The sequence below is a fragment of the Spinacia oleracea genome, chromosome 2, assembly GCF_020520425.1.
Source record: "Spinacia oleracea cultivar Varoflay chromosome 2, BTI_SOV_V1, whole genome shotgun sequence".
Lineage (NCBI taxonomy): Eukaryota > Viridiplantae > Streptophyta > Magnoliopsida > Caryophyllales > Amaranthaceae > Spinacia > Spinacia oleracea.
The window spans coordinates 32,058,756-32,076,734 of record NC_079488.1 but is presented as its reverse complement, the minus strand read 5'-3'; the positions used below and the strand labels follow the sequence as shown (position 1 = coordinate 32,076,734).

Sequence of the window (17,979 nt, the reverse complement as noted above, 5' to 3'; positions counted from 1 at the left end):
CTCGTGATTTCTCATTAATTCACAACCGTATATATAGTAATTCCGTATATCTAGGATATTACAATATTCACATAATAAACTCCGTAAACACCGTATATATCGTAACAGGTCCCTTACTGGTTGAACTTGTCTATAAAAAGCTGATAGACTCGAACAGAGACTAATTCATTGTGAGAAATAAAGGTAATTAATAAAGGTGAAACAAATTTACAGGCCATGGGGAGTTTACCTGTGTTAGTGGCACTTAGAAAAGATCACGGCTGGCCGACTAAGAGAGATTTCCTGGCGTGTGTAACGGAAGGGAGCCGACAAGGTTGCATTGCGTTGTCCTCGGAAGCTGACGCTCTCAGCCCATCGGCAAATTTCTTTGTGCATCCTCCGAAAGATGGTCTTGTTCACTTAAGATCTAGGTACAACAACAAGTACTTGTGCAGGTTATTACTTTTTATTTAACCACCACGTACAAGACTACAACTAATCTAATTTGCTTAACGTTTTCTTACATTTACATCATGAATATATAGTAAATGTAAACATTATTGTTTTAAACTTTTAATGAATGTTGCCTTGTCTTAATGGTAAAGATGGATGAGGCCAGCCTGGCCAGACACGGGCAAGAAAAAGTACGTCTCGACACGAGCACGAAGTGTTGGCCCGTGAGCCGGTATGGGCCACATTTCCTTTACCCTTTTAAAAGCCAAAACTTGGCCATTAACTATTTTAAATAATGCCCATAACACCCCTTCAATCCTTCTTCAAAAAATTAGAATTCTCTTAAGAATAGTGTGCAGACATAATTACCCTCATAAACCGTGCAATTACGGTTGTACCCTTAAGGCTGACTTTTCTATCTCCTCTGCCTTCCCCTCCCCTTTCTCTGTTCTCTTTCTTCTTCCTATGACGTCTTCTTTTTTTCGTGAAATTCCTATGATGTCTTCTCTTTCTTCTATATGAACTGGTTAATCGGTGAAATGGAAAGAGCTTTGTTTTAATCTTTAATCGTTTCGCGTCGATTATTGAAATCCAATCTTACCGGAAGAAGTCTCTCGATATTTCTGGGCTTTCTTCGGATTCGATCGTCATCATCCATCTCACTACTAATCTCTGGTATTTTCAGGTACTAGTTGTTGGACCGCGCGCGCGCGGTCCCCAAGAAATTGAAATCAATTTGCAAAATAAGTTTTGTAATTATGTTGCCTAATTAAGTAATTAAGAATTAATTTAACGAATATAGAATGTAACTTAGTTACTAATAATATTCACAATTGAAATACCCTGCTATTTAAAATAATGTCAACTCGTTATTACAATAATGTCAACTCGTAGAACAATTTTATAAGTTTAAAGGTTTGGGGAAAGAGGAAGAAGAATATGTAAGTTAGGGGGTTTGAACTCAAGACCTTTGCAAATGTCAATATAGAGCTTCTAAAGGGAAGGTTTCAATTTTCAATCCGTTTGTGAATAATGAATTTCAAGGTTTTAACACTCAAAACACTATTGATAAGCATAGAATTTTGAATGCATGCATTTTAAAGGTTTGGGATTTTGTGTTTGATTTATTGATTATCTTGCTTCTTGTTCTTTTAATCAAATATTAATGTTGAATTTAATTTATAATTGTGATTAATATTTGTGATTTGAATTTCTAGAGCTGAAGGTAACGTTGTTAATCTGTTTCTTTACTTCATCGCAGCTGGCGAAAATTGGAGCCAAGAAGAAGAAAGGTGAGCAGCAATCAATCACTTGATACGAAGTAATTTCCATTAGCTAGCCATTTTCCGATTTTAATTTGGTATATTCTCTTGTTGAACTAATTTTTTTGTACGAAAATTTGTTGTTGGGTTTGCTGAACAATGTTTAAGTTTTGATGTATTTTTTTCTTCCGGTTTTTAGGGTTTGCCTTATGCCAACTTGGGTAATCAAATTAGACCAGTGTTTTAGACTTTGGGTTCTTTAGGGTTTGGAATTAGAAATTGTTTAGGTTTAGAAGTATAAAAGGGATTGAAGGAAGGGTAAAAGGGATAGAAGTGATCAAGAATTTGTATTTTCTTCAGATTTCTTGGGCGTATAGAGTTTTGGTTGATCTTGGGTGACTTCTAGGCTGGGTGAGTGGTTATATGCGCATAGACTTTTTCCCTTTTTTTCTCTTCTTTATTTGAGATGTTGTTGGCAATCTGATGAAGGTAGTGAGATTGGAAGGAAATTATATTAGCGTTTTCATCACATAATCACAACACTTTTCCTTCATCTACACCCATTTTATTTCCTCCATGGACAGGGAAAACCACCATATTCGTTGGCCATTCCATGAACCCTGATTCCAGATTCATTTTCTCTTCTCTTGTTCTCTCACATTTGGTTCATTATTCGTGATAGTAATGTGTTCATTTATCTATTTCTTCATCCTCTTGCATTAGTACTGATTGTACTTCACACTTCTGATTGAAGGAATTGGGGTGGTTTTTTCACAAAACATCATGGAGCTAGGAGGGATGAAGAGAGAAAACAAATTGGATATGAGTAAGCAGATGATGTTCCATTTTCTTTGCGTTTTATCTTTCTGATGTTTATAATTGAGTTTGGTACTTTTGTTGCTAATTTATGTGGAACTTACCAGTAATAGTTGTTTATGTGGTTGGTTTTTGTTCGATTAATGACGGTGTAATGCTTATAACGGTGAACATCGTGGGATCTAATTGGAAATAGTGGTGGGGGTTTTCCAGTTTGAGATTTCGGTGAGATTTGTTAAAGAACAAAAGTGAAGTGATAATTGTTTAAAATAGAAATCTCAATGGTGCACTTGCCTTAGGTGTATTTTAAAATGGATTTAGTTGCTATTGTGATCCAAGGAGTGCGCAAGAGAAATAGGGAAGCGCTAGGAGTAGATACGAATTTGGAAAAGCGGTAAAAAATACAGACTATTATCTTGGAATTCCTGTCATACTGCATAGATATGAATTTGGAAAACCAGGTGAATTGGCTCCTTGTTTTAGGTATGAAATTCAGACCATTTTTAAATTATACTGTAATCGGAGAGTAAAGCATTTCTTTTTTTGTTGCAGAATTGTTGTTTATAAGGCGCTTTACCCAATCTTTGGAGGGGATTTCTTGCAGATGTTATGGCTGCCATTGACCAGGTACAATATAACATTACTTGTGCAATTTTGCTGTTGTAGAAACAGTTTTGCACATTCATGGTCAATATTGTGGTTAATGTATGTCTTATGTACTCTATGTCTCAGTCTATGAGTCTAAAATCATTAGGTCATGTGCAACAACTGCAACTTCTTTCAGTTTGAGTTGTTATATTTTCTCCTTGGGATGGAATGAACTTTGGTGAAATTTATGCAATATTACAAGGGACATGTATTGGTGTGGTTTTATATTATGCTTCGTATGATAACATTCAAGTCAGGCCTCAGTAGTGTCCTTTTTTGGTTGCATTTGATTACGGAAGAATAGGGGAAAATGTAAAACACTTATGATTTGTTCTTTTCACAAAATAAAAAAGTTTCATAAGGTCTATTTAGTCAGTTACATTGTCTGAAAGTTTGAATTGAATTTGCTGGCTGCTTTTTATTTGAATTTCAACTTCTTTAGGACGCCTTTAGAGGACATGATCCATGTATCCACTAATTGCAATATGTTTGAATTTCTCTGACAATTGAGATATTAGGTTCATGGGAAACCAAGTGTTTGAGAAATATTCTTTTTGAGTTCATGGAAGTAAAGAGCACAAGTGTTTGGTGCATCCATTCGTTAATTGGAAAAGATTCCCATAGATAATAATGATTCATCTGAGAGAATATATAGGTGCTACATATACAAGGAAACCGGAGCAAATAAGTTTTAACGAGAGCTTTTGCTTTAATATGAGCCTTTTGAGCTCCATTATCGCCTGAACATATTGGCTTTTTTTTTGTATATATTATACGTTTGGTTGGCTCCACTTATGGAGGTTACTTGATGAAATAAATTACGACTCATGACTCTGAACTGGAGAGAAACTTTTTCATATGTTTCTTGTTTAGGCAGTAAAATTGGTTTGTGGTTATAGGTCATCGGTCAACTTAAGTAGATGTTAACAAATAAGGTACTTTGCACAAGTGGGTATCTACTGGGAATCTGGAATATTCATTTTCTCTGAAGTTGTTACATTACATTTCAGTTTGTATTAATAAATGTTTTGCTATATGGGGGATGCAACATATAAATTAAGACCCTTGTAGTAGGTAGGATGTTGTTGGATGCAGAGGACATGATCCATGTATCTTACAAGATGATGAAAGTAACATTAGATGAATGAAGTTCTTTAGGTTAGAAAATGTTTGCACCAAAATATCCCTACCCTTTTAAAAACAAGAAGTTGCATTTAACATTTTTTATAATTCCCACAACACCCTTACAATCCTTCCTCAAAAATATTAGAATTCTCTTAAGAATAGTGTACTGACACAAATACCCTTATTAATATCGTATTTACATTTTTGCCCTGAACCCTGGCTTTTCTCTCTTACTCTGCCTGCTGGCTTCCCCTTTCTCTGTTCTCTTTCCTTATGTTCGAATTATCGGTGAAAATGGAAAGATCTTTGTTTCAAGCTTTGATCGTTTCATTATTAGCGTCGTTTGTTGCAATTCCATCTCACAGGAAGAAGTCTCTTGCTATTTCTAGAGCTTTCTTTGGATTCCTCGTCGTCTTCATCGATCTCGCTACAAATATCTGATTTTTTTCTTCTCTGGTTTTTTCTTGTATTTTGTGTTTGATTAGCTTTCCTTCTGGGTTTTGTTGTTTTATTTTATCAAATATTAATGTTGAATTTGTAACTGTAATTTTCATTAATATTTATGATTTTAATTTCTAGGGTTGGAGGTATTTTGTTAATGTGTTTCTTCACTTTATCAGAGCTGACGGTAATCGGGGCCAAGAAGAAGAAAGGTGAGAAACACTCAAACACTCAATCACTCAATATGATGTAATTTCTGTAATCTAGCCATTTCTTATTTCAATATGCTATATTCTCTGGTTGGACTAAATTGTTAGAGTTTGGAGTACGAAAATTTATGGTTCTGTTTGTTGAACAATGTTCAAGTTCTTGATGCCCCCTTAGGGTTTGTTTGATGCCAACTTGTGTAATCAAATTAGACTAATGTTTTAGATTTTAGGATTTGTAGGGTTTGCAATTGTAAATTTTTTATGTTTAGGGAATTAGGGGTAATTCACTTATTATGCGGGAAATTGAAGGAAGGTTAAAAAGGGATAAAAGTGATCAAAGGTTTTAATTTTCTTTTACTTCGACAAAAGTAATCATTAAAAAATATGGAAAAGTAGAGCACAACTTAATACCCAACTAAATGACAGTTGAAATGAGTGACTTTGTGTTTGAGGGTGTAGAACTGCAGATATGCCATTAGCTATGCCACTTGTGTAACCGTGTTGCTATGAGGAAACCTCGCTTTTCTTGTATGGATGGTGCTCTATTTAGTGTTCTGTAAAGTATTCAAGTTGTATGGGACTATGGGTAATAAAGATATGAGATGGATTGTTAAAGTAGGGCCAACATTCTGACTTGAAAATATTGTTGCAGGTTGGATCAGTAACAACAATTTGTTTCACCTGCTTTCTTATACGTTGCTTTATGGTAAATGTTTTTAACAATAGTATACTCAAACAATACGGTTACTGTATTGGATGATAGTGCAGATGCGGGAAAACACAAAAAGTTTACAAGAAACAGAAGTGAAATCTTGCCCTGCATCATGGACTAAATCATCAAAGTAGCCGCTTACCAGAAATGCGGAAAAGTAAAAAGAAAGAAGGTTCTGCTTTCCTTGTCAAGTTCGGTTAAATGTTCAACAGTGCCCTGATTCAAGATCTATTTTTGGTCTCTCTAGGACCGTGGGATCTCTCCAAACGCTGATGAATCAAAAGAAACTAAAGAGTATATATGCACAATAAGCTGCAAATGAATCGTAGTGATGTTGGGATTGCTATTGGAAAATGGAGTTGTGGTGCTTTTGCTGGAGATCCTGAATGGCTAGCTGCATCCCAGATTATCAGGTGACTTACTTGAATTCCAGTACTGTTAAAGTTTGCATTTGCTAGATTTGTTAAACTCGAAACTGTGTTTTGTGCTCAACTGCTCATGAATTATTTTAAATCAGGATAGCTTATTAATTGTAATAGCTTACTTTGAGAATTTGTTTGAAATCTCTAAATGCTATTTTTTCTTCTGAAAACTACTCTTGAGTTTGATTTAAATTATTAAACCAACTTAAGTGCTAAATTAGAACAAAAAAAGTTCTGAAGGTTCAGACATCATTATAGTGGTTTAGAGGACTATCGATCTATAGGATTAGCAAGAAGAGGGAGCAAGAGAGGGGAGGGACGAAGGAAGAGGAAGTGAGAGGGAGTGGGAGAAGTGATATACTGATATAGAGCACTTTTACGAGGCCATCTTAAGAGTACAATTGAGAAAAATAACACTTTATAGAGACAGGTTTACGATGCTGCTCTTATATCTTAAATTTTCACAGAGTTTTCGTAAAACTTCTTAAACCATAGAATACAAGCAAGAGAGGAGATAATGTGGGACATAGAGGAGGGATGAGAAGTTATCGAGAGCATTTTTAAGAGACCTGTTTTAGTGTATGATTTGTTTTAGAGAAAAACAGGAACACCAACAACTAGGGAAAGACCTTCTAAAATTTACAAAGCCGTAAAAGAAAATTGAGAGGGGGAGAGAGGAGAAAAAACTCGAGATTGAAATCGAGCTCCATTCGAGCTTGAATTCGAGTTCGAGTTTCAGTTCTGGGTTTACGAATTTGATTCGAGCTTGAATTTTCGAGTTCGAGTTTCAATTCTCGGTTTTCGAGTTCGATTCGAGCTTGAATTTTCGAGTTTTTTGAGTTTTCGAGCTCGTGTCCAGTTTAGCTCTCGAGTATTCGAGTTCGAGTCCAGTTTGGCTAAACTCGAACTCGACTCGCTCATAAGCATGCCTAGGAAAGACAATTGAAAGAAATTAAAGAGAGAGGGAGAGAGGAGGAAGGATGAGATGGAGAGAATTTTAGAGACCATTTTTAGAGTGTAATTAATTAGCTATATCGGCTAAATATGGTCAATTTTAGATGACAGTCAGCTAGATTGGATATTTGGAACATGAGTGGTGGGGGCTGTTTAGTGTAGCCCTGAATTTCTAAGAATAGAGCGGAAAAAATCAGGAGCATTAATGATAACGGTGGATTTTGGGTGGCTTTGTTTGGTTTAGTCAAGCTATGTTTTGTTTATTACTCTGTATTTTATAGTTCAGTCCATATATAAATGAAACTTGATTTGATTTACTGTTTGAGCGGTTATGGATCTGTTGTTTGTATTTAATGTTATAGTTTGTTGGAAGGACCCTATGTTTCTTGACAAATTCCGGATGATGATGGCATCCTTTCACTCTTTATACAAAGTATATGAAGACTTATTGATTGTTCCAGTTCCTTCAAATATTTTGTAACTTAAAAGGATCTCATTAGTCATTACACAATATCCTCATAAATGTGTTGGTCAAATACCAGGATGGTGTGAATGAGCTTCTTTAGTGCGTTGCTTGAATTGTGGCATTGTAGGTACTATGTCTAAATTGACTCATAATTGATAACCTCACCTGTGAACTATTGTGGTTTATGCTTAAATGAAACAAAATTGGTATGAAGACGAAGTGCTCTGGGCACAGCCTAATCTGAAATGGAGGTGACTCTGTTTTTTGGGATGACAAATTTAAACCCGTAATCTGTAAAGAAAATGTTTTTTGTTTTGTTTTTTTTCTTTCCCCCTTTGGTGTGTGCCTTTGTTTCTTATCTTCATTGGGGAGTGGAATGGAGAGAAGAAAATTTACATGAAGCTGAATGTGTTAGACTACATGAAGTTGCCTTATGATTTAGGATATCTAAAAGTTACATCCTCCCCTCCCCTTGCCTTCCCATTTATTTTGTTCAGTCTTGCGTTTTCTATTGCAGATTGGAGCTTTACTTTATGTTCTTGTTGTTAAGACAAATGTTGCCATGAAATAGGAGCTATCGTACACAGATGATGGGCTGTGGACATTCTAAGTTCGCATGTCTTTGTTGGATCAGAGTGATAGTCTGTTATACTTCTGTTATTTTGTCTGTAATTTGGAAAGTGTGTACTGTTGTTGACTAACGTGCATTGATAAGTAGTTACATTTGATAAAGATTGTTGGTAAGGTGTATTATATGAAGAATCGTTGAAGGTGAGAGATTTGCATTTTAACTTGGAAGTCAACATATTTGGTTGATTTCAGCTGAACGTGTAGTTTGCCATTTCTTACAAGCACACTTGCTGCACTAGCTCCATTGTTCACACGCTGCAATACAAAAATGTGTTCTAAATAATACTTGTGAAGATAAGTCAAGTTGCGGACTGACATTGATCTTTCATCAATCCGTACTTTTGCTACAAGCTCAGTCGTGCACGGGTTCATGACATGTGAACACAAAAAATCTCTTCAAATTATACGATAGTCTCATAGTCTTAACGAAAGACAAAGTCAATACTTGAGGGTGGGTTATCTGAGGAAAATCTGGGGTACAAGCATCTCCTTATGCTCCTACTCTAACCAAGGTAGGGGATTTGATGTTTGAAATCTTGTCCTTTGTGATATACTTGTATTAACAATGAGTTGTTTCCAATCGACATTTAATCTAATAACGCAACAATTATCTATATACTATACTAAAAGAGAGGAACTCAATGTGGTGATGACAAATGTCACCACATGATTGGTCCTCTCTTTTAATATAAATTAATTAATAAGATAACATTTTTGTCATATTTAAGTTACTTTATTTATTGTAACAATAATGAATTAGGAAAAATCGCACAATCTATATTACTGTATATTTCCCATAATGTGCGATGATATTACTATTTACAAAACATGTATCATTTTGAAGATATTATATGAATAAATAATATAGAAAGTTTCTCAGTTATTATCTTCCAAATATTTGGAATATATTATTTGGAAGTTAAGTAGTATTTGTTTGTCCACAAAATTACTTTTGCAATTTGCAAACAATCATGCTGTGGCTAAATTATTTGGAAGATATTTGATTATATTAAGGTTTTGTGCTGTTTGACTTATTTCAGACAAAATAAGTTTAGAAAAATTCAGTTAGGTTTAATTTAGATAATATAAGTTAAGAAAATTAAGTTTTTTTCAGACATTTTTTTCACACAAAAATAAGTTATTTCCCGGATAAAATAAGCTTAGATAAGTTAGTTCGGTTAAATTCGGATAAGTTCAGATAAATTCAGATAACATAAGTTCAAACCAAATAAATCGAATAGAACATAGCTTAATAGAGAGGATTAATGTGGAGCTGACAACTTCCACTCTTTGATTTCCCTCTCTTTTAATATAAATAATTAATACATCACATTTTTTACTAGGGTAATTTATAATTGTTCTTAAAATTATATTTATTGTGGCCATGTAAGCTCTTTCATAAGAGATTAACTTACATAATTAGAATTCATTAAACTAAATTTCGACCAAATATGTCAAAGAATATTTAAGTCATATATGTTGATATTTAATTTTAACATAATTAGAAACTCTAACAAAGCTATAAAAGATAATAAAAATGCAATACTCTGTAGATTACAAAATTAGAAATCATAACTTGATAGAAAGTTTATAACACATACAGTAATACTCCAAACGTGTTAACTTTTCACATAATCTATATCTATATATTATACTGAAAGAGAGGAAATCAATGTAGTGATGACAAATGTCACTCATTGATTCGTCTCTCTTTATTAAACAAAAATAATTAAAATACTTAAATTAAGGAAAAAATATTATTGATTTTCATTATAAATCTTCAATATTATGTTGATAATAAACATATTAAAAATATTTTCCGGCTCTTTTCCCCTTCCTAATTAAACAAATCAATTATACGGAGGATATACTTCAGTTCAATACCTTATTACAAAGTATATTTTTAAAAGATATTGTTGCTAAACTAAAAAATATCTTTTATAATTTATATATTAGTAAATTAGTAAACATGAAATGGTATTACTATGACATACAGATTATATGTCAACGCAACTGATCTGCTTCATATTATGTCCATGCAATTGTACATGCAAAACTAGATATTACAAAAACATTAATTTGTGATATAACAAGATAAGATAGGTCAGAATATACATACATATAACTTAGTAAAACTCTAATTTTGTATTTTATTATATTAAGTTCAATTTAAAGTTGATGAATAAGATAAATTTTTAAATTGGTCAATTGAGTTAAGAGGGTGGAGTATGACATTTTTTAATGAATATTTGGTCGAATAAAGTGAGTGAGCATTATAATGTAACATATTTGATCTACTAATAATATATCATGTTATATCATACTTGGGGTAAAGGGGCAAATATGATTTTGAAATTACTAACTCCATAAGTCAACATAGACTTTATAATGGTTATATTTTATAATTAAGGGTTTATATTGTACGTAGTAGTATCGTAAATTATAACAAAATTATTATTAATATGTTTGCAACGACAAAAATAAGTTTTCTATGTTAATGTAAAGGATTGTAATATCACTTATATATAAAATTTCGTGTAAAGTTAACATTTTGATATATAAACCATGCATCACATGCACTTGATATGGGCGAGTCCGGACTTAATTTATTCTAACGAAGAAAATAAAGATAAATTATTGACTAATATTAACTAATAAATGGAGATTTAGCGTTAGTGAACAGATATGAGGATAACATGTACCAGGCCACCTTGGTGATGGGGCGAGTTTAAATTATTGGATTGAGAACCCTCACCCTCACCCAATTCTAATTATGTATGTCAGATATTTTCATCAATATTATAGCGAATAAAAATAATTTTAATAATAAACTTATGCCAATATATTCAAAAGATAGATGAAAGACAAAGTGACTTATTTAACGAATATAGGGACGAAAGATTGTCAATGGGGCAAGTTTTTTTTGGGAGATAAGCCCGCGCATCCGCACTTGGTGGGAAGGGTGGAGGAAATTTGGTGTGACGGGGTTAAAAAGTTGTACTCGCCGCGGGTGACGGGAAGAGGATGCATGAATTTTTATTAGCCCCACCCGCTTCTCTTATCCTTCAACTAATTTATTGTGAATCTTTTAAAAAAAAATAATACTAACCTACATATTATAATGTGTTGTTTATTTACTCAATTACTCTAACCAGACAACCAAATTGTAGAAGTCTCTAGAATAGAGTTTTAAAATTCAAAGTTCTCTTACCTAAACAAAAAATGTTGATTTTAGGGGTGGGTTTGAGGCCGGTGTAGATACACGGGAGGGTGATTGAACGGGGATGAATTTTATTGTTTACCCTTCAGGAAAGGGATTGGGTGGGGTGGCCCGATTGGTACTATTGTTCCTATCGTGGGTGGCAAGGAGGGGGATAAGATCTTAGGTGGTTACGAGTGTGGAGGCCCCTCCCCGCCTCAAAGTCATCTATATCTGAATAAAGTAAATGGTGGGGGTATGTGTTAAGTGATCGGATAATGACGTAGTTAATAAGGATGAATTTTATTTCGTATCTCATAATTAATACGAGCAGGAATGGGATTGGATTTGGTACTATACCTACAGTTGGTGGAGGGGATAAAAAATTACCCTTGTACGGTTGTGGAGGCTTCACCCGCTTCAAAGTCATTTATAGTCGAATAAAATAGATGGACGGTGGGAGTGTTAGAGGAGTATGACTACCGAAGTATAGGGAGAATGAGAATAATTTTTTATTTGACACAGGTGATGAGAGGGGACGAAAACAAACATATCTTTGTACCCTTATTTTTAATTTTTTTTTTAATAAATAAGACATTGTACGAATGGGGCAACAACATATTTTATTATATTTTATTCATCATTAATTTTTAAATAGAAAAATATTCATAAGCTCTGTTTTTTATTATAGATTGTCTGCAACTGCAACTTAGATTTCATGCAAATTTAATATTAGGATTATAAACCGTGCATCACACGGGCATTATACTAGTTTCCTACCTAAGTACGTAGTACTAAAAAGTGCCAACATTGTAAATATAACTTTATTTAGTTCTCGCTTTTAGTACCATCTTATATTCAAAGTAAAGGTAATACACTTTTACATAAATAATTGCCGACATTATATACTATATGGTCAATTTCACTCTGTTTATCACATATACGTTCTTCGCAGTCCCTTCTTCATAAATAAAATTCATTGTTCTTTTCAACGGGCATTTGCGTGCGGCCCGATACCTAGTTTTAAAAAAAATGCAAGACATGACAAATCACTTTAAATTTAGTAAAATTAGGTTTAGGATTGCCCTTGTGGCATCCATGGATTGACCTCTAAAACCGAGTCCTTGTATCAATTTGTTTCAATGTAAATAATTTATGGTGTGGTTGCAGGGAATCTGAAGAGAGTGGATTGATTGTCGCAGCGGCAAATGAACCAGTTGAAGATAAGTTCCAGTGGAACTGTACGTTGTTTAAACCCCAACTAATGAATGGTGACCCAACAGAAGTAATGTTCTATCATATTGGAAATGATGATTCCAATGATGATTCTGAATACACCGTGATGTTGGGAAAAGAAAATATATGGGAAATTCAGAAATTTCAAGGTGGAATGGACGCTTTGAAAGTAATTGATGTTGTAGAACTTGGATGGATAAAAAATTTGCCAAAATCCATGGGGAATTTACCTAAGTTAGTGTCATTTGGAAAAAAGAAACATTACTTGGCTTGTACAACAGAAGGTAATCGACAAGGTTGCATTGCGTTGTTCTCAGATGTTGCCGCTCTCAACAAAACACATAATTTCGTTGTGCTTCCTGCAAAGGAAGGTTTTGTGCACTTAAAATCTAGTTACAACAACAAGTACTTGCGCAGGCTATTGATCTTTATATTGAACGACCTTTACATTTTTTTTTGTTTTAGTTTGTTTCATAATGTTATTTACATTGTGATTTATGTTATTTTTACAGGGAATCTCAAGAGAGTGGATTGGTTATTGCATCAGCGAGTGAACCAATGGACAATAAGTTAAAATGGAATTGTACATTGTTCAAACCGCTATTGTATGATGGCGATGATGGTTCAAAACAAGTTTTATTCTTTTATACGGGAACTGATAGTTGCGGTTACATTGTAATGGTAGGAAAAGAAAATGTATTGGAAATTCAGAAATTTCAAGAAGGATTTGATGGTTTGAAAGTAGTTGATGCTTTTAAAGTGAGTAAAGCTAATAAGTGGGGTCTAACCTTTTGAACTTTTCACCGTTTAGGACCTATACCTTTTTTTTTCACCGTTTAGGACCTCATTCCCCTTTTCCAGCCAAATTTAACTAGAGTACATTAAAAGGTTAGGTCCTTGGGTTAAAAAGTTAAAGTTAAAGTAAATCAAAAGTTTGAGGACTAACCTTTTCGTTTTTTCACCTTTCAGGACCTGAACTTTCTTTTTTCACCTTTTGAAACCTCATTCAAGTTTTCATGTAATTCCAATTCAATTATTAAAGTTTCTAATCATTAACATATAATAAGTTCAAATTGAAATGATATGTAACTTAATTCATAAATTTAGCCCATATATAAATTGATTTGGGTATCAAATAATCTAATGAATAAAGAAGCAAATAATTATTTACAAGCTGATCATATATTCATATTTTATATATTCGGTTATGGTGTCCAATGACAATAGAAGAATTAAGCAATTTATATAGTAGAGTACGATATTCATACAATTATACTCAAAGGTTTACGGGGATGGTGGAACTAAAAATACACTACGAAATTTTCCGCCCCGGGACCCAAGTTGTTAGGAAGATCCGCAATTGATGGTATATCCTCACAATTATTTGTGGTTTGTTTGAAGAATATTAATAATGTCCACACAAAAACGTAAAAATAATAAAATAGGTTAATTTTAAACGAATTTTGATTTTGATCACAAGTTAATATATCATACTATTTCTTGATTGTTTTATGACAGTAAAGACAATTGGATTATTGATGCTCATATTTGATGAGGTACTTAAATGATTTATGCTTAACTCGATCAAAATTAATCAGCAATTTCCGAATTAAAATTGCTGACCTCAAATTTTCTATAAACATATTCAAATCAGTTGTTATTGGATTACGTAAATTAAGTTTCAACTATTAAAGGTCTTATGAATGAGTAAATATTATCTATGATGTTTGGAGAAGAGTACTATGTAGTTTTAATTGTATGATGGGGTTTGGAAAAGATGAATTATTATTATTATTATTATTATTATTATTATTATTATTATTATTATTATTATTATTATTGTTAAATATATTAATAACAATTATTACATAATAATTAATAAAAATAAAAATATTAATAACTATTATTATAATTATTAATTTGAGCGATAACTTTTTTTTTTGCATTTCCTGATTTTTTTTATAGTAAATAACGTTGGTATACAAAAAATGGATATGAGGTCCCAAAAGGTGAAAAAAACTATTCGGGTCCTAAACGGTGAAAAAATCATAAAGTTGGACCCTAACCTTTGTCTTAATTTATTGTTTGAGTAATAGTATGGTTAACGGTGAGTTAAACTATGGTTAACTGGCCGGAAAATGAACATGAGTCCCCAAAAGGTGAAAAAAAAAGGTTGAGGTCCTAAAGAGTGAAAAAGCCAAAAGGTTGGACCCCAACCTTTAGCTTAACTCCTTTTAAAGTAATTGATCTTGGAATGCCAAAGGCCATGGGGAGTTTACCTCAGTTGGTGTACGAGTTAAGGTAACATATTGGGACTAACATTTGCTTTTTTTCACCTTTTGGGGACTCATTTATTTTTTTTCACCGTTGAGGACCTCTCAACACAATTCCGGCCAAAAAAATTACTCCCTCCGTATTTTTTTAAGAGATACACTTGGTTGGGCACGGGTCTTAAGAAGAATAAAAGAAGTGGGGTTGGGGTAGATATTTTAATAAATAAGTACATTGGGGACCATGTCCTTTTGAACAAGTGGAGGTGGGGGTGGGGTGGGTGTAGTTGTAAAATTATTTTTTAATTGGATGGTGGGTCATAAAGTGTAGTAGATATATTATTAATTAGGTGGTGGGGTTGATAAGTTACCAAAAATGGCAAGTGTATCTCTTAAAAAAATACGGCCGGAAAAGGCAAGTGTATCTCTTAAAAAAATACGGAGGGAGTAAAAGTTATTAAAAAAAGTTAGTTCCTTAGGTTAATATGTTAGTCCCTTGGGTTAATATCTTAGGCCCTGTTCTTTAGAGCTGAACTGAACTGAACTGAACTGAACTGAATGTTCCTGAACTGAACTGAACTGAACTGAACTGAATGCTCCTGAACTGAACTGAACTGAACTGAACTGAACTTAACTTAACTTAACTTAACAGAATATATTACCGAAATAAATAATAAATAATAAATAATAAATAATAAATAATAAATAATAAATAATAAATAATAAATAATAAATAATAAATAATAAATAATAAATAATAAATAATAAATAATAAATAATAAATAATAAATAATAAATAATAAATAATAAATAATAAATAATAAATAATAAATAATAAATAATAAATAATAAATAATAAATAATAAATAATAAATAATAAATAATAAATAATAAATAATAAATAATAAATAATAAATAATAAATAATAAATAATAAATAATAAATAATAAATAATAAATAATAAATAATAAATAATAAATAATAAATAATTAATAATGAATAATAAATAATAAAGAATACTAATTAATAAAAATAATAATAAAATATATTAATTATTAATAAATATTTAGTTATAAATAATAATAATAATAATAATAAGTAATATAATAATATAATAATATAAATATAAATAATAAGTAATACAATAATATAAATAATAATATAAGTAATATTCATAATAATAATAATAATAATAATATTATCATTATTATTAATAAACTAAATTAAATTGAATTGAATTAAACTGAATTAAACTGAACTGAACTTAATGCTCCTAAACTGAAATGAACTGAACTGAATGCTCCTGAACTGAACTGAACTGAACTGAACTAAACTGAATGCTCCTGAACTGAACTGAACTGAACGCTCCTGAACTGAACTGAACTGAACTGAACTGAACTGAACTGAACTGGACTGAACTGCCAAATAAGTCCTGAAGCTGAAATTAAGCCAAAAAGAACAGGGCCTTAGTCCCTTGGGTTAACAAAAAGTAAATGTCTTATACATTAATTTTTTACACGTTACCAAGGAATCGATTGCCCGCAATACGACACTGTATCTAGATATATTGACTCTAATACAACAAGTAAGAAATTGCAATAGAAAGTCAAAATTCTCTTCCTTTCGTAATTTTCCAGCCTTTTCTTCTTCCTTTGGGCTTGGATTCAAACCAAATTTGAAATTCTCAGTGAGTCGATCTCTCTTCATATGGTATGTATTTTGTTCTTCAATTCTTTTGTTTATTTCTCATAATTATTGAGTTGTTTGTTGTTTGAATGTCACCATTGAAGGGTTGAGTTATGGTTTATGGTTTTAAAAATAACTTTTTTTAAAAACACAATTTAGGCATAATTCTTGTTAGTTGTTGCGTAAAATGGTTTTGATTGGGAAATAATTGTTGGATACCGATACATTTAAATTGAGCAATCCCTAAGTTGATACATCTCCAAGACTTGATCAAAATTGGAGATTTTTGGTAGAACAGGGGGACAAAATTAATGGATACAACTGATTTTTTTTTTTTTTTTTTGGTTTTGCAAGATATTTTACTTTTGTTTTTTTTAAGTAGTATTCATGAATTGTTGGAGAAGAAATAAACTTCATTAGAATTTGATTTATCGTGATTTTAGTTTTTTTTTTTTTGATTTTACAGTTGGGCGTTTGATATTATATGCATTTAAAAAAAAAATCAATGTCTAGTTAACGGTGAGTTAAAGGGTGGTTGAGTCATCGGAGTTGGAAAGCGAGTCCTCAAAGGGTGAAAATAAAAAAGTGAGTCCCCAAAGGGTGAAAAAGACAAATGTTAGTCCCTAAATGTTACCTTAACTCGTTGGTGTACCTTTGTAAAAATAAAGATCACCTGGAGTGCGTAACGGAAGGCAACCGAAAAGGTTGCATTGCATTGTCCTCAAAAGCTACCCCTTTCAGCAAACCAACATGTTTCGTTGTGCATCCTACAAAAGATGGTTTCGTGCACTTAAGATCTAGCTACAACAACAAGTACTTGTGCAGGTTTATACTTCTCTTTTAAGTACCAAAACACACAAATATGATTATTGTATGTTTACTCATTTTTTTTTAATCTAGCTACTTGTTACTTTTTTCTAAGGTCACTTTTAATACTTGGGTTTCCCCTCTCTTTATTACTACACGTCTACCCCTGTGTTATTAAATGATATTTACACTTTATGTTTTATTCCGTTTCACAATGTTTCTTAACACTTTGCTTTATTCTATTTTTGGACATTAAAATTTAATACCTTATCTTTCTTATCCTACAATATTTACAATTTTCATTTTCCACTCATTTTCTCTTGTTTTATTCATGTTTTTTTACCCCACCCACTTTTTTACACATTTATCTTATTTTATCCATATTTTATTATATTCAACTAACTTTTTTACTTTTGTGTTAATATTTGTGCAAATAATAACTGTAAAGATTTTTCTGAAACGGAAGTAGTACTACATTCACCTGTTTCGATCATATTGATCTTTACGTTTGTATTTTAATTGAGTTTCATAATATTATTTACATTGCATTTGATGTTATGGTTGTAGGGAGTCCCAAGAGAGTGGATTGGTTGTTGCAGCAGCGAGTGAACCAGTGGAAAATAAGGTTGAATGGAACTGTACATTGTTTAGACCCCTAGTGTAT

The 17,979-nt window shown here is 32.2% G+C and overlaps 1 protein-coding gene across 33 annotated transcripts; it reads left to right on the top strand.

Annotated features, from left to right (window-relative positions):
• The first annotated feature begins 1,342 nt into the window (after positions 1-1,342).
• On the top strand, positions 1,343-8,731 carry LOC110795411 (uncharacterized). Of its 33 annotated transcripts, none has more exons than XR_008927716.1 (8): positions 1,346-1,535; positions 1,694-1,724; positions 2,449-2,520; positions 3,063-3,137; positions 4,904-4,936; positions 5,697-5,802; positions 5,893-6,058; positions 8,005-8,219. XR_008927716.1 is itself a non-coding variant. In XM_056836676.1 (6 exons), exons 1-6 carry the CDS (start codon positions 1,523-1,525, stop codon positions 5,596-5,598), a joined length of 237 nt encoding a protein of 78 aa, XP_056692654.1. In that variant the 5' UTR covers positions 1,343-1,522; the 3' UTR covers positions 5,599-5,653. The 33 variants fall into 33 exon arrangements, 2 of the variants coding, with proteins under 2 accessions (XP_056692654.1, XP_056692652.1); XR_008927719.1 differs by having other exon boundaries at positions 1,377-1,535; positions 5,702-5,817; XR_008927720.1 differs by having other exon boundaries at positions 1,378-1,535; positions 5,702-5,802.
• Positions 8,732-17,979: the final 9,248 nt, after the last annotated feature.